The sequence below is a fragment of the Theropithecus gelada genome, chromosome X (assembly GCF_003255815.1).
Source record: "Theropithecus gelada isolate Dixy chromosome X, Tgel_1.0, whole genome shotgun sequence".
In the NCBI taxonomy this organism is placed as follows: Eukaryota; Metazoa; Chordata; class Mammalia; order Primates; family Cercopithecidae; genus Theropithecus; species Theropithecus gelada.
Window position 1 is genome coordinate 21,094,387 of NC_037689.1, and position 25,792 is coordinate 21,120,178.

Consider the following 25,792-nt stretch of genomic DNA (forward strand, 5'->3'; position numbering starts at 1 on the left):
AATGCAACTGATTCTAAACTGCCACTTTGAAGTGATATAGCAAGTTCCTTTCACACAAAAAGGAGACGCTATAGATGCAACGAGAGGAAATTCTCTTTCTTAAGGGACCTAAACATTCTTTCATCAGAAGAACATCTTGTTTTCAGTTTTGAAAATATAAGTTACAGAGCAATACACCTCTTAGTAATGCTGTAGACAGCTTACCAAGTCAGCACAGCTTATTGCCACAAAATAGTTCTATACCAAAGCACTACTGAGATTGATATAGTTACTTTTAAATGAGAAAGATTGGAGAGAGTAATCAAGTACTTAAGTTTGAATTGATGAAAAAAATAATGCAGAAGTGCTTAGCATAGGCCTGACACAGAGTATGTACTCAATTAACAGGAGTTTTTGAGTCGAAGTAGTAATAGAAGTAGACCCTATGATGTTGGTTTCTAAACTAGTTTAAAAATTTAATTAACAGGTGAACAGCTTTTTTACTCCTGAGCAAAATGTAGCAATAACCACACACATTTAGAAAACCCTTTGGGAGCTGGCTGGCTAGAACAGACTCCTCAATTCAGCATACAGAATCCTGCCTTAGGCTTTATGCATATGTCATCATTAGGAACACGTAACTTTTTAATGTTGAAGATTTCATCATGATTTTTATTCCATGCATGGGACATAAGCTTCATAATTATGACAAATTTCTCTGAAGAATTTTCTTAGTCATAGGTATTAACATTTCAAAATGAATAATAGCTGCTTCAGAGGACAGTTGTGATAATGAAGTAAAATGACATATTTGAGTGTACTATGCAAATGAAAGGGGTAATTATTAATATCTTAGTGCTGCTTGCAAATAACTTCTTATTTAAACCACAGAATGATTTTCTTTTGTCTTTATGTAGGAAACTTCTGACCACTATGTCAATTGAACTACCATTTCCTTGAACTCTGAGCTAGCGTTCTTATCTGTCATATCAAATGTATCTTGGAACCGTTTATATTCCCTACATTCAAATATTGATATTCTGATGTAGCACTGAAACTCAGTGATGATGCCTGGCAAGAGTATATACTAAATAAGTGGAATTTTCACAAACGTAAGGTGCCCAAAGCATTACCTGGGTCTATCTTCAAGCAGTTCTTATGGAGTGGCCTACCACCATAGGTCAAAGAAGGGATGCTTACTTTTTAAAGTATGAGACATCCATTTAATACCATACATATCAGTCAATTCCATTAGTTTTAGTCATTTTAAACAACAGAGTAGGCACGTTGTAAATACCCACCTGAGGAGAGAGAGGTTCCAGACACTGCTATGGAAGGTGTGCCAGAAGTGTTTCTGCGGTGACTCTTTGTGAACTCCTGAGAGGTACCTTCAAGAGCAGCCAAATCTGTGGAATTTTCAAAACCATACTCCTTCCCACAAAGTAAAAATGAGAAAAACAAATTATACTGACTGTAATTTACTACAAAATTCATCTATATAAAATATACTCCAGTATAAACACCTTTATAGGTATTACTATTTAGGAGGACCTAATTGACATTTGAAGGACCCTCACCAGGAGTCCATGTAACTCCAAAATTTACCATCAATAATTGCTATCCAAAATCTATTCCAAGAGGTTTGTTAATTAGTGCAAAAAGTATCTGGACAATTTCTCATTCCCCAAATTAATGAGTGTTCTAATATATGATTAATAAGAAAGATTATACAGGTACCCTCAATCTTATATGAACTATGTATAATAATCTGGCAAGATTCAGGCTTAAAACTCTGTTTGGTCCTATTTTGTTCCCTCTTTCAACATACCCTCTCTTCAACCATCCCTTACCTCTTCCACTCCCATTTAACAGAACACCATGTACCTTTTCCATCTAGAAGGCTCGCTGGTCAGAATATGGATGGTCACATCTATTTTGGAATGACTTTCATGCATGGTACTTATCAATGTTCATAAAAAGATAAAGAGAGAAAACTTCCCAAGTTCACAGGAATAGTATTCTTTTGTGTGGTGTCTGCTTGTTAACAAATGCTTGTACATGTGGCAGAATTCAGTCTGGGACTTGCTTTTATTGTAACACATGTTAAAGAAAATTCTGTCCCAACTTTGCCCATGACCATAGACCCAACTTTGTCTGTGACCTTTGCCCTGCCACAGACCAAGGCAGGGCTTGACTGCTGCCTCATCTGAAGCTTGCTTGAGTGTTAAAACAACAACTACAACAAATTTTGGACCTTTCCAGAACTGGGCTGAGGTTAAGTGTCCATTCAAATTACATCATGGTATGATAATGATCAAATCTAAAACAGATTTTTCACTTCTCCCTTCTATAAACAATCAAAAAGTGCCTTTTGAAACCCTAGAGGAAGAATTTCCTCCCTGTTTCCCATATCTTAGACATTCAGGAACACTTTGATGAACTCACTACAGTGAAATGTGGCTTTCACTTGCTTAACATGCTAATTGATTCAGTTTCAATTTAGACTGTTTTTAGTATCTTATTATTCTCCAACATATAATACCTGTAGCAGGAGGTATATAGCTTCTAACTTCCTCTAATTGCCATAGACAAGCAAAGTTTATCAAGAGTGTGACAGAGGTCAATTTGATAAATTAGTTTAGGTCAATTTTCAACCTCTTCAAAAAGTTGTTCACACATGGAGTCCTCTAATGAAGCAAGACCAAGTTCCTTGGAGGCAATTATGTTAATGGCAAGTTTTCCCACAGGTGATCTGTGAGTATCATTAGTATTGTGCAATAATAGGCCAATTAATATTACAGTGTCATTAACAAGCAATACATACCCCAGAGGTTCAGGATGTCAAGTCTAAAATTAATAGGTTACATCATAGTAGAGGACAGGTTAGAGACTTTCATGCTCTAAAAGTTTTCTGTGATGGTTAATATTAGGTATCTACTTGATTGGATTGAGGGATGCCTAGATGGCTGATAAAGTATTATTCTGGGTGCGTCTGTGAGGGTGTTGCCAGAGGAGACTGACATTAGAGTCAGTGGACTGAGAGAGGAAGACCTATTCCCAGTGTGGAGTGGGCACCACCCAATCAGCTGCCAGTGTGGCTAGAACAAAGCACATGAAATAACAGGGATAAGCAGCTTGTTTGCTAAGTCTGCTCACTCTTTCTCTTCCCAAGCTGCACCAGACACTTGGCTTCCTCTCCTCCTGTACTTGGACATCAGACTCCAGGTTCTTCAGCCTTTAGACTCTGGGACTTACACCAGCAGCCTCCCAGGGGCTCTTGGGCTTTCAGCTTCAGACTAGGGTTACATTGTCAGCCTCCCTGGTTTTGAGGCATTTGGACTTGGATTGAACCATCCTACTGTCTTCTCTCTTTCCACAACTTGCAGACAGCCTATCGTGGGACGTTGTCTTGTAATTGTGTGAACAAATTCTCCCTAATAAACTCCCTTATATATATCTGCATATATCTTATCGGTTCTATCCCTGTGGAGATCCCTGACTAATGTATTTTCTTTCATGCTAAAGCAGAAAAGAACATTGAAACAAAGAGATGCTAAGAAATTGGAGAAATTGAGAAGTTGTTACCTTGTTCATCATCTAATGCTATATACTTCCCATCTAAGGCTATATACTTCCCTGTATAATGAAAGAGCAAATGTACTTCATAAACTACTGTGCTGTCTTATTTTTATTCAATAGAAAGTTCTTCTCTTTGTTTCTCTTTTTTTCTCTTAGAAAAGACCAACTTAGACCACGTAGATTGCAAGAATGAGCTCAACATAGGCACTGCCTACATATATGTACATATAGTCTACTAAATTGCAGGGAATTTCTGTTGGGGAAATCTGGGCGCTGTTAAACAAAGAAATACACAAGTAGGGGCTGTTAGTTTTGAGGGTATTAGCACATGAAAAGGGTGATTTCCCCCCTAATAATCTCAAATTGTACGTAGGAAGATAAACTTTGTTGTGAGAATAAACTTGATTAACTTATTGGTCATTGGACTGATTGTCAGCTGCTACCCACTGGGACAACTGTACTAGATGTAAAATTTTTAAAAATATTTCTGTGTCAGTTGATAAACAGCACTACTCCCAGTCCACCCCCCACTTCCCTGTGCTCACCCTCATCCATAAGCCCAGGTCTCCCCATAATTCAGATCTAGTGCATGACATGGAAGGGTCCCCAGGATACTGCCCCAGCCTTGTGCCAGTGTCTGTTGTGATTTCTCAACGTCCCTGCCAGACTGGTCACTAAGTAGTTTGAATACCATTCCTCTTTAGATTCCAAGAGTTGAGTGTATTCGTCAACTATCCATGCACCTTTCTAGCTATTGAACAGAAATGGCTTGCTGACCTTAGCATAAATATTTATGAAATTTTAAATATGCCTTTTATCTTAGCAACTACGAGTTACACTATAAATGTTTAAATAAATCTATTATTGTTGTTCAGTCTGTCTGAATGCCTTAACAGAATTTGACTACTCGCCACCTCCACTATCTCTTTGTTTCAAAACCCAGTCTCTCACACGGGGTATGACGATGGCTTACTGATTGCTTTTCTGGCTTTCACTCTTGTTCTCTACAGCTGGTTCTCAGCACAACCCCCAAATCCTGCTTAAAGAGAAGGCAGATTATGTTACTCTTCTGCTGTAAAACCTCCAGTTTCCCCCATCTTAATCAGTGTGAATGCTGACTGCACACATCACTCTTCAAGGCTCTCTCCAGCCCTATGACCTCTTTGGATTCATTTCCTAGTTCACTTTGCCTCATTCACTCACCACAGCTGCATTGGCCTCCTTCCTCTTCCTTGAACATACCAGGTGTGCTCCCACCTCAGGGGCTCCACACTGGCTGTTCTTCTAGAGGCATTAAAAATATTTTAGAAACTGGCTGAGCAAGGGCACTGACCAATCAAGATGGAGGCCAGCTACAAGGAAGTGGAGCAGCCTTCCCTGCATGTACCTGCTAAATATCAGTGCTGTCTCTGCCTGGTGGAACACCGTGCCCCAGAAAACTACATTGCTAATTCTTTCACTTCCTTCAAGTCTTTGCTTGACTAGAGTCTGTTATATAGTAGGTTCTCATTAAATGTTGGTTGAGTCAAAAATTGTTTGTATTGTATGAACTCACTGCTCATATAAAGATTTATCAAATATAGATGCCAGCAATGGATGGAGCTTCCTGCTAAATAAAAAAATCTAGTATATGCTAATTCATTCCAAATACAACTTCCAATGGAATATTTAATAAAAGAGAACATTTTTCTCAAAATAGTTTTTTCATATTCTTTTAAAAGAGAAAACCAATAGAAAATATAATTGATCACATATATATATATATAAAAAATACAATTTAAGCCTTCATTATATGTTGACCCCCTATTTTAACAGATGTATAGAAAAGAAAACTATAAAAATTTCTACTTTAAAAACTAGATAACAGTTCTACTTTTCCAGATTTAAAACAGTTTGGAAAAATTTGTGCACTCAACCTATGAATATTTTCTCTAAAGAGTAACAGAGAGGATCAAAATCAGAGCCTTCTAAAATGTTCTATATTTATTTAAACCATATAGCAATTTAAACCTCCATCATACAAGTACTACCTTTGAATCTGGTCTTTCCCTTCCCTTTTTCACTTTGGGTTTCCTTCCGGGAGCTAAGATGCAGGAGGTTCAGTCCTGATGAAGCTTCTACCTTTAAAGAGCATAAAGAACATGCTCTGATATATAGAGAGTTGAAACCTAGCCACGATGCAGTGGTGAGGTTGAATTTCAGAGACTCCGTGTCTGATATGGTTTGGCTCTGTGTCCCTACCCAAATGTCATCTCGAACTGTAATCCCCACAATCTCCATGTATCGAGGGAGGGACCTGGTGGTGGATGATTGAGTCATCAGGGAGCCTTCCCCTGTGCTATTCTGGTGATAGTGAGTTCTCACGAGATTTGATAGTTTTACAAGTGTTTGACAGACTCCTTCTGCCATGATTGTAAGTTTCCTGAGGCCTCTGCAGCCATGCGGAACTGTGAGTCCATTAAACCTCTTTTGTTTATAAATTACCCGATCTCTGGCAGTTCTTTATAGCAGTACGAGAACGAACTAATACAGTGTTCATCAGGTTTGTATACTTACTCTACTGATGACTGAGGTCACACTTCGTGTGCTTGGGGCTGGAGACCTCTGAGTGACTGGGGTCACACCACTGCTCCTACTGCTCTTTGGGGTCCTAGAACCAGCTTCCTGGTCATTGAGATCTGATGAGCCAGTGCTTCCCCTAAATGAGAAAGCATATTCTGACTTTAACATGGAAGCAGAGCAGCAACCAAATACACAGGCAGAGTAAAGCTGACGAAACTGATAAGAACATGTGAACCACACTGAGTTCACAAGAGTCACACTGGAACTGCTCAGAAACTATCATGTCACCTTCCTCCTCAAAGACCCTGAGGGTATCACTAGATTTGTCTCTATTTGCCTGACTCTAGGGTCACTGTAATTAAACTTCACCCCATCTTTCTCATTTTGTTTCCTTCTGCTTACCAGCATTCTCTCAGCCAGTTTGGTTCCTTACCATTTTCTCAACTCGCCATCTTGAATTCCACCTCCTGAGGCCTTTTCTTACCTTCTCTCCACCTGTTATGCCCTCTTAACCACTCTCCGTCTATGCAAATCTTTCTCAGTCTTCAAAGGCAAATGAAGTCCAGCCTTCCCCATTAGGCCTTTCCTGTCAAGCAGAAGCCTTGTCAACCTCTGTTCCACTCAGTTCCTATTGACTTATGGTCTTTGCCTGACTACTGTATTTAGTACTTGACTGCACAATGTCTTGTTTGGCTCCCTAGTGGATCCACATATGAGAGCTTGGGTGTTTCATACTCCTTGGGAACAGAGTCTATGCCATAATTATCATGTATCTCCAGCAGCTTTGTAGTGACTTAGTACAAAGAAGCCACTCAATACGTATTTAATCAAAGATTAGAAGTTATATTTCATTTCTCTGTGTTGTTTTAGTGTCTAATTCATGGTGGACATTTAATAAATATGGTACAAAAATAGTGACATTTGGTAAATGAGCTTGAATCACTTTCATGTGTGCTAAAACGATTCAATTCAATCCAATAACAATAAATGAAAAAGCAGTTCCTGCCCTTGAGGTGTTCACAATTTTCTTATTAAATGAGCTTCATAAGTCAACATAAATTTTGACAAATTGGAGTTTAAGAGAAGTGTTTGTTCCCATTTTATTCTTTTTCCTCAGTAGGCACAAAATACGCTAAGTGGTAAAACAGAAGTCCTTATGAGTTTTACTCTCTCAGTTACTGTCTTAATAAGTTACAAATGCACATATAATAGCACACGTCTGGCCGGGCGCGGTGGCTCAAGCCGGTAGTCCCAGCACTTTGGGAGGCCGAGACGGGCGGCTCACGAGGTCAGGAGATCCAGACCGTCCTGGCGAACACGGTGAAACCCCGTCTCTACTAAAAAATACAAAAAACTAGCCGGGCGAGGTGGCGGGCGCCTGTAGTCCCAGCTACTCGGAAGGCTGAGGCAGGAGAATGGTGTAAACCCGGGAAGCGGAGGTTGCAGTGAGCCAAGATCACGCCACTGCACTCCAGCCTCGGCGACAGAGCGAGACTCCGTCTAAAAAAAAAAAAAAAAATAGTACACATCTTATTGGTGAAGCATACCAGCAGTGGTTAATAGTGATGAGGACTTACAGTTAAGCCAATAAGAGGAAAGACTAAATAGAATAAAGGAATATTTTTTAAAAGAATGTTTAAATGTTTAAATGTGCACATATCATTACTAGAAGACAAATCAGGCAGAAGAATAGGCAATGACCATTGGATAGAACTGTCAACCACAACTCCTAAGTGTTTTCAAAGCTGTGCACCAGAGAAGTCACCAAAACCAAATTTGTCCTGGACCACATTACCAGCTACCACTACCTTCAATAATCATGAATAGCAGTGGCATTTACTTAGTATCTTCTAGGCGTTAGCCATTTTCCATCCCCCAATATCCCTGTAAAATATGTTTTAGAATATTATTTAATATTTTTTAAATGAAGAAATTGAGTCTTGGAGAGGTTAAATAATTATTCCATACATGTATGTGTGCACACACACACATGCATACACACACCGACAAACCACCATGCTATCAGCATAAAAACAGTATTATCAGTCTACCCAAAGCCTGTGACCATTCTAGTTTCTCATACTGCTTACTCATCATTTCACTAAGAACAAGTCATTACAGCCTGGCAGGTTTTGCATTTATAGAGTGAACTATCAAACAGAAGATAATCAAAGGAACAAGGAGCTAGGAGTTAGTTTCTTGGGACTTGATTATGAGAATTATGAAAATTTTCTATGTTACTAAAGAGTGGTTACTAAAGGGTGGCATTTCTTTTTTACTAAAGAGTCTCTGCAGAAAGGATCTCTGGCTTCCTCTTTGTAGAGATGGCACTATAAGTAAATTATAGTACTATGGACTCAGCTGAGAAGATGTCTAAGACCGTGTCTGTTGATTCTGACAACAAGAGAGTAAAATTTTGTGATTAAGTAAATTGATACACTTTGGAACTCTAATTTTCTTGGTGATTTTCCTGAACCCTTCTACCTGGAGCATGACATTTCTACATTTGACAACAGTTAGCCACATTTGTACCCTTCCAAGTATTTCCGCTCATCTCAGAGGTCCTACTTAGGAGAGGCATATAGACTTTCCTGTTGATGCTGTACTGTGACCATAGGTTCTCTAGAACAATGTTAACACAAAAATATGTCTCCCTACTGTTTCAGGTAAAATCTTCTTTAAAAAGAAAGGGCAGGGGTGAATCTTGCAGATATGAGCCAAGAAGTTATGAACCAAAGGGACTCATGTGGGTATTTCTGCCTGTGTGTGTGTGTGGAAGGTCCTCCCAGAGCCAGGTGATTTTGAGAAAGGCCTCATCATGGATTAGCCTTGCTGAAACCAAAAGTGCTACTTATGTAGAAGCTCTGGCAGAAGTTGATTAATTGTGGTGGTGACATTCAAGAGGTTATCCTATAATAAGGAAAAAATTCTTGTGATTGTAAGTCAGCTACTGCAAATTATCATTGCCAGCAGCATTATCTCAAAAATGACATAGACTTTCACATTTGTCCCTGACATTAATTGTGAGCTTCTCAAAAATGTTTTTTCCAGTTGATTAAACTCGGAAAAGGTTTAGTCTAATAAGGCATATTGTCATAAATATTTGGGTGCCAACTCATTTAGAAGTTATGTAAAATATGACATAAAATACATGAATCTTTGCCACTTAAATTGGAAAAGGATAAAAGCTATGTCAAGTCAAAATTAAAGTTGTGAAGTTTAAAGGTCAACTAAGAAAAAGCAATTTTTTGATTCAGCTATCATGTTACTTAGATTTAAATAAAAAGTATGATAAATCAGTGCAACAAACCTTCAGGCTAAAATGTGGTTAAGTAAAAACCGGCAAGAAAGAGATACATTTATCTCATTCTAAAAGGCCCAAATGTGGGGATATGTCACTGTCTGGGAGTTTGGATATTCTGAGTTGCTGAAAGACACATTTTCCAGATTAGGAAAGAGTTTCATTTACTTTACCTTATGAAATATACTTTAAAAGCCTTCTGTTTTGTTATCTCTAATTCCATGGGTAGGGTAAACACATCCAACAGCAATAATTTCAGTATACTCTTACAATGACCCTGTATGGCAGATGCATATGAATGTTTGTTCCAAGCTAGGGAACTCAGGAGTGGCCAACCCTGAGATTTGTTTCTTACCTATGAAAACCATCTGAGCCCCTGGCCCTTCTCATGGAACACGGGCCATACCAGGGACTGAGGCCCCGAGTTTTGGGTTAAATGATAAATGAAGGTTTCCAGGTGGAGGTTGTTTAGGGGGAAGGTTTTAAGTGAAAATGTTATATAAACTACATTGTTATTTGCAAGCGGTTGTGGTTTTCCTGCCCAGCCCACCACTGGTGGACTCTTCCCTGTGTGTAAGATGCTAATAAAATCGTATGTCTCGTTTGCCGGCTCTGAGTTTTTTGAACCTGGTAGCTTCCCTATTGAGGTTAATAGGGGTTCAGCACGGCACCATGTTGCTCAAAAATCTTGATAACAGCTTCCCAGATATATCCATTTCTAGACAGAGGATCCAAGGGTAGGATCCTCATAATGTAATGAGCTGCCTTTCTGCTTTACATAAAGGTCTCCTAGGAGTTGTAGCCAGGAAATAATTTCCCAGGATCCAACCTTCCCAGGGTGACTGACAGTGTTGAGCCTGTTCCCATATGGTTAAATGTGTGCTCTCCTAAGGCAGCCTGAACCTGAGAGATCCTAAAACTCACTGGGACGATGAGACTAATGTGCAACACAACACAGAGACAATGCACAATATTCTTTCTGAGGTTTATGAGCTTTCCTAACTTCTTATAGTTATTTTGGATCTACAATGAACATGCAGGAAAGATGGCCAACAGAGACTGCAATTAAAAAGTGAGATGAGCCTGCTAACTGGGAAAGAGATAACCAAAAATGAATGTAGCTCGATCTTCTAGTCTTTGGTGATCCCCAAATGCTGTGTCTTTATTAATAGTCTTATGTGAGATGAGTGGCCCTCATCCTCAGACGCACATTAGAAACTCCTGGGGAGCTATTAAAACTCCCATGTCCAGACTATACTGAGGCTAGTCACATGGGACTCTCTGGGTGTGGGATCTAGGTGCCAGCATGTTTTAAAACTCCCCAGGTGATTCCGATATGTAGCCAGGGCTGAAAACCACTGTGCTAAGCTGTGGGTAAAAGTTCATTGATCTCAGACATCTCTCCACCTGCATTGTTCCCTCCCCTTCTACCACTATTTTTTTTTTTAATTCAGCAGTACTGACGTGAAAAGAGCTCAGTTGTCCTTGTGGTTCAGACTGTGATACATGGAAGGACACTTTGTCTTAGTGAGTGAATGTGTTGCACTAGGAATCAGCAAACTATGGCCTGTGGACATATTTGGACCCACCAAATGTTTCTATATAGTCATGTGCTTAGAGTAAGTTTTACATTTTTTAATAGTTGAAAAAAGTCAAAAGAAGAATATTTTGTGACACTTGAACATTATATGAAATTCAAATTTCAGAGCCCATAAATAAAATTTGATTGCAAGTCAGGCAGCCCATTCATTCATGTATTGTCTATACTTCTTCCATGTTCTGACAGTAAAGTTGAGTAGTTGAGACAGAGATCATATGGCCCACAAAGTCAAAAATATTATCTGTACCTTTACAGAAAAGGTTTGTTGATCTCTGCGTGTATGCCAGTTTGGGGAAAAACTCTAAGCATGGTTATCCTCTGCTCTCACAGTACTACAACAATCATCAATCACCACAGAAGACTTCTGTGAACAAAGGTGTGGGGTTTTTCCCCACACACCAAGCAGCAGACACCAGCTGTGTGTCCTCTAATTAAATTCTGACACTATCTATTAAAAAAGAGTGTCAGATCCCACAGGGTGAGGACTCAGTCCCCAAGACTGTCCTCTCCCAGACACCAGTCACAAGTCTGGGCTTTCAGAACTTCTGACCAACTGTCTTCAATTTGGGGTTCCCATGACCCCCTCTTTGTGTTTGATTAGCTGGAGTGGCTCACAGAACTCAGGGAAACACTTACATCGACCAGTTTATTATAAAGGATATTACAAAAGATACAGATAAAGAGATGCGTAGGGTGAGGTATGGGGATAGGACTGTAGAGCTTCCATGCCCTCCCTGTGTGTACCACCTTTCTGGCACCTCCACATTTGTGGCTATCCAGAAGTTCTCCGAACTCTGTCCTCTTGGATTTTTTTACACTTTTTAATTATTTTTTTTATTATACTTTATGATCTGGTCTAGGGTACTTGTATGGAGGCTTCATTACATAGGCATGATTGACAACTGTGTAAAAATGTGATTGGACAGAAAGTGCATGATCTAAACCCAGCAAGGCCTGTCTGTTCAGGCTTTTCTTGGTTTCTCTGTGTAGCATTCCTTCCTCTAGGTTATGAGGCAGGGTTCTCCAGAATGAGGGTCTTTTGAACCACAATCAGGTTACAGTCCTGCTTTGGCAGGTGAAAGAAGGACAGTAGAAGGTCCGAGAGATTATGTTTTCTGAGGCCTAAAGTGGCCCAACAGCATAACAAGGACTATGGAAGTTAGGAGGCAGGAACTATAGATGAGAATATATATATATATATATATATATAAACACCACAGTGCCTATGCACACAGGCGCACACACACACACACACACACACACACAGAGAGAGATGAGTCTATTTAAAAACAAAACTCTTTGGAGAAGCCAATACACCTAAAAGAAGTAAATTTCAGGTATTGGGTGTTTGTGTGTTACACTTAGGCCCAAGTGAGCCATCATAGGATCCCTTGAAAGCAGAATTAGGGAAGCAGAGAGATGAGAAAGACATGGAAATTCCTCAAGCAGCTTCTATAGCTGCAATGTCCCCTGAAGCCACTGGCCTTATATGGCTTACTCACACATATCTTCCTTTTCCTTTTTGGAAAGAGGACAAGAGTAGTATAATGTAGTAGGCACTCAATGAAATTGTGCCAAATGAATCCCAGTGTTAATTATATAAATAGCTTTATAATTCGACTTAATAAAACAAAAGCTGCTTTGTTTGGTGGTTTTAAAACGTTTAGTGTTTCCTTAATGGATTGGTTTCCTTTAAGAAAACTCCCTCTAAAACGGAGGAGACAGTTACCATGAGGAAGGGACTCCAGCTGGGTATGAAGAAATAGATCTTAAGAACAGGTGGTACTCTCCATGTGATAATATTTTTGTTTTTTAGCATCTCATTAAAATCCTGATCTAATTTCTTATTTCTAAATAATGACCAGAAGCCATTTTGAGGAGAGAGGCCAGCAGCCATGAAAAGCCTTGGGTCAATTAGAAGTCGGGGGCAAGAAGAAAGCTCCCGTGTCTTTTCCCATAGACACACAAAAAAGGAAGTGCTTAACAGAACTTCACTTTTCAGCAACTAAACGGAACAAATACTTACTCCATACTTAGTAGTTCAGAATTGCCAATCACTTGTTCTGAGTAGGATGTTATATTGCATATAAGAAGATAGGTATTAAGGCATCCAAAGACATCTACATCCTGGTCCAAATTACCTCTCCATCTCTTCATCTCTTGTACACCATACTTCAATTTTTATACTCTAGAAACTCTGAACAGTTTCTTTTCAGCACACGCAGTCTGCCTTATGTCTATTTTCCTTTGTACTTTTTATTTCCTCTGCATAGAATGCTCTTCCTATCTTTCTTTACCTGGCCGAGTCCTCCTCATTTCTTAAAAGCTGCTTAGGGATCATTTCAATGAAGCGTACCTGAATCCTTTGGAAGGATAAATGCTTATCTTTGGTTTTCTCATAGCACGTAGAACATATTTTTAAAGTTGTATTATTATATTGTATTTAAATTATTTGTTTAGTTATCCCAGCCTTCCTGCTAAATTGGAAGCTCATAAAAGGGTGGAACAGTATTACTGTCTAAGAACTTCCACATTTACCATCTGGCATATATAGTACTACGTCAGTAATGTTGGCAGAGCTGTGTGTTGAATTCATTTGTATGAATAGAATGCATAGATGACCAAGTCATATATCTCTGCTCCTCAATGATTTGTAGAAGAAAGGTCATCTATTGTAGCTTAGCTACTCTGAGAAACGTAACATGTCACATAATACATATTTAGATAGCAGTGAGTAAAAGGGCAATTTACTAATTTGGAGGAGGGGGATGTGTTAGATTTAGTTCACAGAAATAGAGCATGCCAAGACAGTGCATCCATGGGAAACAATTGGAGAAACAGACAAAACAGCAAGGAGGAGGCTTCAGGCTTACAATCATTTGATCACAGGAATTAAGCATAGGTGTGGCTGAATTACTGAGCCTCCATACCTTCTCACATTATTCACATTATAGTGAGGAAAGTCACAGGTAATATAAAGTAAACAGAAATCAGGGGCTGAACAATGGTCTGACAAACTGCATCTTTGAAGGAGGTCTGAGAGGAGTTTGGGAGGTAGGTTGTAGCAGACTCTGTCAGTGTCCCTGCCCATTTGCCCTCAGCACTCACCTCTACCCACAGAATCTTGGTTATTGGGAATACCCAGAACTCCCTGCCTGAGTAGTTTTTTGAATCATGGGAGCATGGAGCCCCTGTGAACAGGGCAAGTCGAAGTGCCAGAGAGTTAGTGCCCTAGAAGCAGCCCTCAATAAATTTTGAACAGCTGCTGTAAAAATACCCCAGATTCCCTACCTCTTGACTGGATAACTCTGATGTATGTTCAGCACTGTTTTCTAGAATTGGCCAGTGAGATGGAGCTCTAGTTGCCCACAATAGCAACTGGCTTAATTAATGATACATCCTTTTTGCCTTCTTCCCTTCCCTGGCTCATTTCCCCACTCTCCTATCTCTGTTTCCCTAGACCACATCCTGAACATATTACTTACTCTTGAATCCTTATGTCAGGATTTTCTTCCAAAGGAACCCAAATCAAGTGTATATTGGTGCATATGGTGGGCAAAGGATGAGTTTAGAAAAGGATGGCTTTGAGTTCTAAATAGAAGTTTCTAGCTAAAGTTCTTTTTTTTTTTTTTTTTTTGCAACTTCAGACTGTGTATCTCCCACTGATATGGTCACAGTATAACAAAATACTCTGGTGAATTCATGTTTCCCCTCCTGTTTTATCATGTGTCAGTTGCTCCCTGGAATTAAAATTCACTTTTCTCGGGCTCCCATGGTTTTGCAAATTGCTTTAGGCTGTTAGCATTTGCTACAGCTTGTGGCTCTGATTGCCCACCCCTCACTCCCTGTAAGGAGGGCTGAGCTTACCCAAAGGAGATTAAAATGGAAAAAAAGGAATTAGCAGTGACAAAGGAGGGAAAGGCACAGGAAAGAGGTGAAAGTAATTTTCCTTTGGAGGACAATGCTCACAGCCTTTATCCTGTTGAGTCACCAAACGATCATTATAGAATAAAATGTACGTACTTTCAGAGATATGCTGTACATTTGAACATTTTTTAAGCCTGGTAAGGAATGGAGTTGGCTATTAGCATTAGCAACTAGGTATGTAGTGTTTTATCTAATACACAAAACAGACCATTGTTGACTTTGTGGATGTGGTCCTGACTCAGAGTTAAACACTCCCGCCTTGCTATATTCAAATTTCTAGTAAGAGGTTGCCACCTAATTGGCACCTTAATTGCAAAGATGTCAATGAAAATTACATTCAGGACAGGAGAATAATTTTATTTCTGATGAAAAAGAAGGTATCATTTAGTGATAGAATGGGTTTAATAAACTCACTTTACCAAAATAATAGATATGAGGAATGGATGATTCTTCAAATTCATGATAGTACCAGAAGTGCCATATTTCCTGGACAGAGAGAGAAAGAGAGAGGGGCAGTGCTTGAAATGAGGATGAGAACTAGTTAAGGGCTGGTTTGAATGGTGTGGTCTCTGCTTTTGGTGGATCACAGCCAAAGCAAAGCAGCTTATGAAGCTTCACAGAGACTGATCATCAGTCCCAGACTCCCTGAAAAGCAACTGGGAATAACTGGATGAAACTGGTGTGCGTGGGGCAAAGGAGTGGGAGGGCAGAAAGATGAGAACCTAGTTGGTTACGAGACCAAACAAGGTCCCACCATCTGTTCACAGTCCATGTAAATATTGCCATATTCTCCAATGACATGATAGAAAGGTTACTGAGAAACAGCATCATTCTTCCTCCATTTTTACTGAACAAAATACATTTTAGGCTCAAAGTTCTACTTTTCCTTTGTTTTTTTTTTTTTTTTTTAAAATAACATTGTTGGTGTCTCCCTCAGATTCCTTTTACCAGCTGTGCATGCTCCTCCCTAGCTCCTGAGTTCTTTTCTACTAATGGATGTCACTTGCCACCTTCAGAGGCATTCCCTCTAGCACTGGAGCTGGACGCCTAGAAGTGCCCTGGAGTTTGTCTTCCCCTCACCCCTACAGAAGAGTAGTCAGATAAAATACAGAGCTCGCAGTTAAACTTGAATTTCAGATAAAAAATAATTTTTAAGCATAAGGATGTCCCAAATATTGCATGAAACACACTTATACTAAAAAACAGTTGTTAGTCTCAACTATATATACCTGGGCATCCTGTATCTTCATTTGCTAAGTCTAGAGACTCTATTCAAGGGAGGCCATGGTCAATGAATGACTGGTATAGGAGTGCAATGGTCCAGCTCCTCAACGTGGAGAAAGCTCAGGGATATAGTTTATGCTCCAGAATCTCTTACAGGATCAGGCTGGGTCCTCAGACCTCACTGGAGCTAGCACTATTGTTTAGCTTCTTCCTCTTCTCTATTCTGTCTCTCCTACTCCCTTCCTGGTTGCTCTTGGAATCACTTGATTAATAATAAATCACTTGCTTATAAATTCTTGCCTAGGCGTCTGTTTCTGGGAGAGCATGACTTAAGTTAGAGATCTTGTAAATCATACCACAGTGACAGCTCATCACAACTTTGTAGGGATTAAAAATCACTACCTTGAATAATATTCTGTTTATTAACCAGAGCTTACATTTATTTTCCTAAAAATATTCTTTGTCTCATGTGTCAAGTCCCTAGCAACTGGTGAACATCCATTTGACAAGCTCTTCTGAGAGGCTGCTAGGGCTTCTTTAATCTATTCATACTTTCCCCTGCTTTGAAACTACTGAAAAGAAATAAAGCCAACTGGACATCTGATAAAACATCATTTACACTGTTATATGATGTGAGCTTTAAAAAGGAATGCCGAAGCCCAGCTGCTCCAGGAAAAGATCAATGATCCATGAAAAAAATATGCATTGTAAAGGAGAAAGGGGAATTATTAGCAAGCTGGGTCAGGCAATAGACCAAAGAGACTGGGATCTTACAGTCTCTTTAGATGATGGGAGTTAAGAAAAGATGGGCTATCTCCTGCCTCAATTTTCTAAGGACTCATTTTGAAATAATGGAACTCATCTCACTGTGGCAGTTCATTAATGAGTCATCATTGTGATAAATGCACGTTCAAGGGAAAGGACATTTTGCTCTATTGATCTCCCGAGCATCTTTACTCACTTTCTTCATGGGAAAACATTGTTCTTAGCATGCTTAAGCCAAAGCACTCCTAACTACAATGTTCTGACTATGTGTAAGCCATTTCAGGTATTTACAATTTAAGATAAAGTCTACTTAGGGAATTCCTTTCAGCTTACAACAAGAACAAGATGTTCCTGGGTCAATATACCAGTATTTGGTGATGCATGTCCATATGGCTTTATAGTTTTGGTTATTTATACCTACCAGTAGGTAAGATCACAAAAAGTAAACCCAGGCAGACAGATTCCATTACGGTATAAGCACTGATACTGGAGAGCATGCCCCTTATTATTCTTGTTGAGTAACTGTGAGACATATAACTTAAAATAGCATGATCTAATTTTGTTAGGGTGGCAGCCTTTTTTTTTTTCTTTCACAAGGAACGTTGTCTTTTGTCTTTTCGTATATATTGTTTTTCTTAAATGCTAGCCTCAAGTGTTAGCCAAGGTGGCTCATCCATGGAGTCCCAGGAGGCTGAGCAAAAAGAACACCAAATTAGTTGCTTACTGTCTCTAAATAATTTTGACCACTACTATCTCAGAGTCAGGAGTCCAACTATGAAAAACAAAAATGAGATTTATTTATTATTATTTTTTAGAGACAAGATCTTGCTCAGTCACCCATGCTGGAGTGCAGTGGCATTGTCATAGCTCACTGTAACCTCAAACTCTTGGGCTCAGGCAATCTTCCTGCCTTAGCCTTCTAAAGCATTGGGATTATAGACGTAAGCCACTATGCCCAGCCAAAATGAGATTTTTATAGAAAGTTTTTGTGGGACACAACATGAAGCTACCCCAAGGGAAGACAAATGAAACTATTTCAAGGATAAAGGCAACCATAGCTTAACAGTTTGTAATCATAAAAGGGAATATATCAGTATTCTTGAAAGTTTGGGAAATACTGAATACAGTGCTAATATTTTGATAATGGGTGACAAATGACTTTATGCTTCCTTGTAATTTTTTTTCTGTATAGTTTTACATAAAGTAACGCTTGCTTAAAGGACTGTTATAGGGACAAAAGAAACAGCTATGGAGAGTCACCATGAAAAAATAACCAAATAGTCAAAATAGTGTCCCTTCTAAGGAAATTTTTTGGTCTGCATTCTAAAACGGATCACAGGGAAGAATGCAATTCTGCTTGCATTCTTCCTAACCTAAGGAGAAAAGAAAAATCTGCCAGTTGTACTATCTGGCTTAGCAGAATTACCCCAGATCCAAGCAAATGAAAGGGAGTTAACAGTTGGACAAACCAGTGAAATATGAGGGTGGATATTTTTTTCTCATTGCTAGCTTCGATAATACATGAACCATGAAAATAGGTCTTGACTATGCTCCAATAGGACACAGAAAATCACGCCTGATACAAAATGACTATGCTCTTGGCTATCCTTTGTGTTTCTCATTATTTTTCTTGACAAGTGATAGATCTGTGGATAAGACGTTCTCACTTGGCTCCACTGACAACCTCCTCCTCCAGTCAGAAGAGGTGGAACTAGAAAGGAAGTGAAATTTATGAAAAAGTCTCTGATGCAATTCAAATGTAAAATTATTAATAATTTTTTAAAAGCTGCAAGGAATGTACTTGACACTCAGAGGTTTCTTTTTTTCAGAAGCTTAAATAGAAAAAGCTCAAGAAGTCAATGAAAAACATTTACCTGCCCCGTACATTTCCATTTGAACTGCAGCCCCAAGTACCAGAACATAAAGTTTCATCCCTGCAGGTGACATAAGCAATTCCAATAGCTGTAATTCTAGAAGTAGGGTGCGCGCTTTCCATATCAACTAAAACATATCTTCCTGAATTTTCATATTATGTGTTAGGAGTTCTCCAAGTGGTAATATTTCACAGACACCTAAAATCCCCCTATGAATGGGAGTATATCAACCTTATCTTCAGGTTGCTCAATCTGCTTCATTGCTCAATCTGTATGACTCTTACCTGTCTGAACCAGGAGCTGACTTTAAACTCCTAAAATGTTGACCGTCTAAGTCCAAGCTATAGCTCCGCCCACTTTGAGTTTTGGGAGTTATGATTTCTCCTCTGGTTGCTGATCTGAACTTGCTAAGAAGAAATCTGAAATTATATATATGTATTTAAAATTAGATAAGAAAGAAAGCATTTAAAAATATCATTTCAAGAATACAATTTCTAGGACTTTTAATAATAAAGGATTCTTCAATAAAGCAGCCTTAGGGCTGAGAGGATCAGGAGAGTTCCCAGTGCCTCTGCAATACAGTATCAAGGGTGATTGATAATGGAGAAGGTTACACCATTCTCTCAAGACCATACCACTTGCTGGTCGGTCACTACTAAGCAAAAGACTGCCTACTCTGAGAACTCAGCACTGTCACCTGAGAACGGAGATGCATTCCTTGAGCTGGGTCTGTTTGTAGGAACAGTGAGAATAGAGAGCTTGAACTCGCTTTGCTCAGAGAGGGGAACCAGGATGATGCTCTTGGACAAACTGAGGTAACTACTTATTAGACTGCAGCTCCATGAGAGCAGTGACTCTGCCTTTCTTACTCCTTGACAGATTTCCTGAGTCTAGAATGATGCCTGGTACATACTAGAATCCAACCAACTCTTGTGGAACGAATGACTAAACTCATGTGGTGGAAACCACCTTTATTATCTTCCATGACATTTATTCTTGTTCCTCATGTTGGATAAAATCTGATTAGATTCCCATTTCACTAAATTATTTGGGATTTAAGCAAAAACAGGCTTTTAGGAACTTAAAGTCCTGATCCAGGATACCGTGTGCCCAAAACATGGGTGTTTCCAAATGTACTTTAATAACAAAATCAAAGCTGTATTCCTTTTTGTAATGGCATTGGGAGATACACTTCATTTACATTCTACAGTTTTCTAGAGAAAAAAATGGATTCCAAAGGCACTGGCACAATTTTAATAGAATCTACCATGTTGTCTCTGTTTCAAAGACTCCTGGAATAGTGTCATTGTCAAAGCATCTGAAGCTTCAATCTACTAGAAAATTACATTTTTCTTTGGTGAGAATAGCACTTAATACAATGTCAAGGTATGCTGCTCTGAGAACCACCTCATGCATATCCTCTACTTAAGGTATCTCCTCTGCCTGGAGTCACTCTTCCTCCGTTTTGCGATCCTGAACCCCATTTATCTCCTCCTTAAGTCTCATGTACAATTTGATGTCTTTCTGGATGGCTCCTATACTCAGCTGGCATTTATTACCTACCCATTTATTTATATGTACTCAGTAATTTATTACCTTAGGATATCTCTGTGGTGAACACCCTCCTCTGCTTTAGAAAGGCTTTTAGGAAGCTCACGTTGCCATCTTAAATTTTCCTGCAATTCTTTTATACTTAGTAACTTTTCAGGTGTGTACCTTTTCTCCCTAACTAGATGTTATATTCCTTGATGACTGAGAACAATCAGAACTTAAGGCTCAACCCAGTGCTATAATGGTTTGAATGATTCAGAATTTGCATAATTGATTGTGCTGGCGAGTTAGTTACTGTCTCCCATCTCCAAGTCCACTATTCTGTAACCTACTCTATGATGCCTGAGCTGGGGTCTGCAAATGACAACTCCTAGAGGCATTTGTGGGCTCTGAGTTACTTATTCAATCAAGCCATTGATTGTTTTTGATGAGTCAGGTGCCATGCTAGATACTGCAACACAGAAGCAAAGAAACCACTGGTCTACCACTAAAGGAGCTTACCATTAAGTGTGTGTATGTGTGTGTGTGTGTGTGTGTTGAGGGGGTGTCAGAGTGCAATATGATTGGTGGTGCAAAGGCACAAAGCATTGTGGATGACCCAAAGAGTGATAAATGAACTCAAGATGGTAGGAAGGGTCAATACATAGGATAGAATACATAGGATACTCTAGGCTATCTTTCCAACTCATCTCTGCTCATCAATGAAAACATGGTTTGTCATGAGTGCTTGAGTTAGATGAAATTTAGATAGTATTCCCACTGACAGCCCAAGATTCTAAAAGAACCCTAGACATTTTGTACAGCCAGATAAAGCTTCTAACACTAGCGCCATCTCACTTTGTATTCTACTGAGAGAATGAAACAATGCTGTCTGGAAAGGACCATAAAGTTAGCCAGGCATGGTGGCACACGACTTGTAGTACCAGCTACTTGGGAGGCCAAGGCAAGAGGATTGCTTGAGCCCAGGAGTTCAAGGCCAGCTCAGGCAACATAATAAGACCCCATCTCAGTAATAATAAAAAAACAGAAAGGACCATACAATGACTTGGTGCATATTAGAACTCTCACTACTTCAGCCACAAAAACTGGCCAATAGCTGCCTGAGAAACAAAAACTGAAAAATGCAGTTTCCTTTTGGTCCTTATAGCCTATATTTTGGGATCCACTTTTCTCCCTTGAAAGAAACTTCTTGCTCCCTTATGTACCTCCCATTCCTATTCTCAGTACTTGACATCTATATCCTGTATTCATTTACTGAACTAAGTTACTGTGATGGCCAAATGTGACTTTTTTTCTTAAGGAAGCCTGAATTTTAAATAGGGAATATGATGCTTTAAGCTCAGTTAATAAATCTTTATTTTGGATAAAATCATATATCAGCACACAGGTTGGAGGGGACAAGTATTGACATTGTACAACAGAAACTGTTGTCACCTCTTTATAGACTGGCCCTGGCATGAAACTTTCTACCTATAAGTAATGGGAACCATATAGTGCAAGACCGGATATGTCAAATGAAAGGAAAACTCTTCTGTGCTTAGGTCAGACAGGACTTATATTTACTTGTTGAAAAGTATTAAAACTGCATTTCCTGAGGAGAATGATAAGACAGTGTTACTTTGTTTGAGTCTCTGACCTCCTCTGGGTCACTGATGTGACATCAAACTTGAAAAATTAAGGAGTCTTCATTTCAGAGGCGTCTGGAATAAAGATCAAAAATTCCCTCAGAAAGACCATGTCTTACCCCTTTCTCTTGGGTCCATCATGGCTGGCCTTCTTCCCAGCAACAGGTGAAGTGTCAGACTTTTCTGCATCCTGGCAGGTTTGCTCTTGGCTCTGTACTTCTTCAGCTCCTCATTAACAATCAGAAGAGAAATTGACATACAAAATGGCCAGAAATGAGAGCAAATTTATATTCTGCTTTCACTTTCCCAGATTAGCTCAAGGCAAGGAAGTCTATAATAATTGGCAATGCCATTCCCATCCCAAGTTTTTCTGTCACACAGTTATTTCTAATTTGTTGAGTGTTCTAGAGTTAACTGAAGACAAAGATCCTGGACTCATCTGTGGGAGGTTTACTGAGATAACCTTTCTAGGGATGACTGCATCAGCCTTCTGCTGATATTTTTAGAGCAGGGGAACATGGTCTCCTAAGATCTTCAAATCCCTGGAGACTGAGTTCTAGCATGAGGTTATAGAAATGATGTCCTAATTTCTGGGCATATAAACCACACTTCCTGGGAGGGTGGGCATCTGTGCAATACATTGTGACTTTAGGAACTGCCTACATTCTGGAAGGTACTGAGGTTTGAGTGGAAGAAGAGGCCATGGCTGACTGTCTAATTCTAACTGTACTCCACACTATCTCTCTGTAGTATCTTCTCCGTGTGACCCATGTGCAAAAGCCTTTCCTTGCTAGTGCCACACCCAGAAGTAACACTGGAATCAGTTCCAAGCCTCCTTGCCATATGTGCCAGACTTAAATACAAGGGCACCTGTCTCCTCTGTGTGAAAGATGAGATAAGCCTAGAAACAGGCCGAAAGGTGTTTGTTCTGCTTTTACTACACCACATATGAGAAACACGCTCCCGATCACAAGATTTACTCCATCTTTAACTGAATTGTAGTTTGAATTGCACCAAAAAGCACTGTCAAGGTAGAGTGTTATTTTCATTTGAAGCCAGTATTCATTCAGTAAGACTATGCATTTCAAGCCATTTAGCATCTCTGGCTCCTTCCCACCAAATGTCATTGACTCACCAGTCATTGTGACAACCAGAAATGTCCCCCTTGCCTTTCCAAATGCTCCCGTTTTGAGGGAGGGAGACAAGGTACACATTATCAATCCTTGGTTGAGAACCACTGGATTTAAAAAGTAACATTTAAAAGAAATCGGAAATAAATATTGTTGAAAAAAATCAAGGATTATTTTCACAATGTGAATCATTTAATTCATCTTTTTTATGTTACTTTCTTAAGTGTTCAGTAAAATATTGGATGTGCATTCAGAAAGAGAACTGTCTATGATGGAGACAAATGGTTTCTTTGAAAATCTTGGTGGGTGAGATATATGGAAAATCACTGTGAATTTTGTTTTCTACTGACTTCCTCTTGTCCTATATGAATTACGTATTTAGATTTCATGCTACCAAGTTGTGAAATGACCTAAGGGATTCAGGAAACTCATTTGTGCCGATTAACTGCATAACATAGGGAAGTTATTTAGTTAGCCAAATGAAGATGAAAATAGTTGTGAAACCACACATTTGCTTTAATTACCTGGACTTCTTCTTAAAATGGACTGTCGGACAACATCAGTGCCGAGAACATTGACTTGCTTGAAACGTTTTGCCTTTTCTTCAAAAAACCACTCACCAGTTATAATCCTTAGCTGCCTACTCAAGGGAAAAGGGAAGAGCATTGAAATTCAATTATTTAGCCACATAATTAACTCTCAAAAATCCCTAATAAACTGAAAACAGCTAATTATTTACAAAGTTTATCTCAATCTCTGGAGTATTTTATGGTGATAATAATAGCCAGTATTAATTGAATATTTACTATCTGCTAGGTACTTGCTAATTGCAGTTCACACTTCATATATTTTTATCCACATAGCAACCTTATGTAGACACTATTATCCTAATTTTATAGATGAGGAAATTGGGACTTAGAGCAATAAAATAATGTGCCTCCTATCACACAGTTGGTAAGTAGTAGAGCCAGGATCCCATCCCAGTAAGTCTGACCTGGGGCTCAAGTTCTTAACCACTGCATTAGTGGATAAATGATCTTCAGTGCAAACAATAGAGATCAAATATAGGTTCTGAATGAAAAAGAGGTCATGATCAGATTCTGTTTTGGAAAGATTCTTTGATATAACATGTACAGTGGGTTAGACTGATGAGAGAGTAGGATGAAGAGACAGATTGGCCATTGTAATAGTCCAGGAGACAGATGATGGCATCCATGCTAGGGCAATGGTAAGACTAAGAGAGGAGTAATAAATTCAAATTGTAAGTGGTGGAACTGCTTGCCTGGATTTGGTAATAAATTCAGTGTTAAAGATGGGAAAGAAGGATCCTTGAATAGTCACACCCATCTTTTAAGCCCTACCTGCAATGGCTACATGAAATCACCCTCATCTTCCCTCCTGAAATGCTTATAATCCTCTTCTTTGTCTGTACTTCTCCCACTACTTATAGCATCCTTCAGTATTATTTCTATCCTCTCATGTCTACTAGGTTGTAAATGCTCTGAGAACTGATTTCTGTCTGCTTCATCTTTTTTTTTTCATAGTACCTACAAGAAAGTATTTCACAGACTATGATCTCAATTAATGTTTTTCAAATGAATGGCTGACTATTCTCCCATAATTTTAACACATTACCCTTCTTTTCATATCCTCATAGTTCTCATTATTGTCAGTGAAATGAGGGCAGGGACCTTGGCTGTGTTGTTCACCACTTCTAGGAGCAGTAACTGGCACTCAGGAAATATTTGTGGAATGAATTAGAATACCTGGAATTCAACCTATAGTAGTTATGCTGCTATAAAAGTCATTTTCAGGCATATCACAATGATTTTAACAGCCGTAGAAGTCATTCGGTAGACTAAATATATTTCTAATTAAAAATTAAGAAACGGCTTTAGCTGATTAGGTGAGCATTACTGTCCCAAAACCTCTATGGGGCAAGTTCTGAAAATAGTAAATAGGACTATGTAACTAGGGTAAAGGATTTGTGGAGAATTCTATTGAAAAGTGGAGTTAAAAGGTAGGATTTGGGGCCAAATCTTTGAATGCTGAGGTAAAGAACTGGAGTGTCATTCTAGCAGTTTTTCTAAAGTTTAGATTGAATCACATAATCTCTGGATAAATATATGACGAGAGAAACCAGAGGTAGGCAGGCAAATTAGAAAGTTAAACAATAAAGAGGATAGAAAATGGTGAAGATGCAAATCAGGGTATCATGGAGGTGAGGAGTAAAGGGAAAGACACAGACACTTGGGCCATTGAGAATGAGAATCAGTAAGAATTGGTGACATGTCTGATATGGTGGCTGAGGAAAAGCAACTGAGAGTCAAATAGACATTTCAAGTCCCAGAGTATTATACCCATTTGATTCAGCAACTTATTGGACTTGAAAATCAATAGCTGGATCCCAAATAGAAAAGTCACTCCAGAAAAATATGTCAACCTTGTTCCCCACAGCAATTATCCTGAAATCTGCTTCGGAATCTATGAGGCAAAGGTAAATTCTATATGAAACACCATTCCACTACTGGGAAAAAAAGTGAAAATGTTAACCTTGGAGAAAGGTATTCATTGAAAGATCAGACCATAGTTTGTCTATCATAGATTTACTCCCAAGTGGCTATATTACCTACTGAGAAGCCCAGACTATTGGATAAGCCCCATAACAGTAACTA

General features: G+C 39.1%; 1 protein-coding gene across 1 annotated transcript in view; it reads right to left on the bottom strand.

Annotated features, from left to right (window-relative positions):
* The window catches only part of SYTL5 (synaptotagmin like 5), a 228,208-nt gene that overhangs the window by 30,692 nt on the left and 171,724 nt on the right, over positions 1-25,792 (bottom strand). The window contains exons 4-8 of the mRNA XM_025371943.1: positions 23,642-23,757; positions 22,107-22,215; positions 19,096-19,230; positions 6,115-6,256; positions 1,281-1,410 (exon numbers count right to left, since the gene is read on the bottom strand). Coding sequence (XP_025227728.1) covers positions 1,281-1,410; positions 6,115-6,256; positions 19,096-19,230; positions 22,107-22,215; positions 23,642-23,757 — 632 coding nt within the window. The remainder of the gene's footprint in view (positions 1-1,280; positions 1,411-6,114; positions 6,257-19,095; positions 19,231-22,106; positions 22,216-23,641; positions 23,758-25,792) is intronic.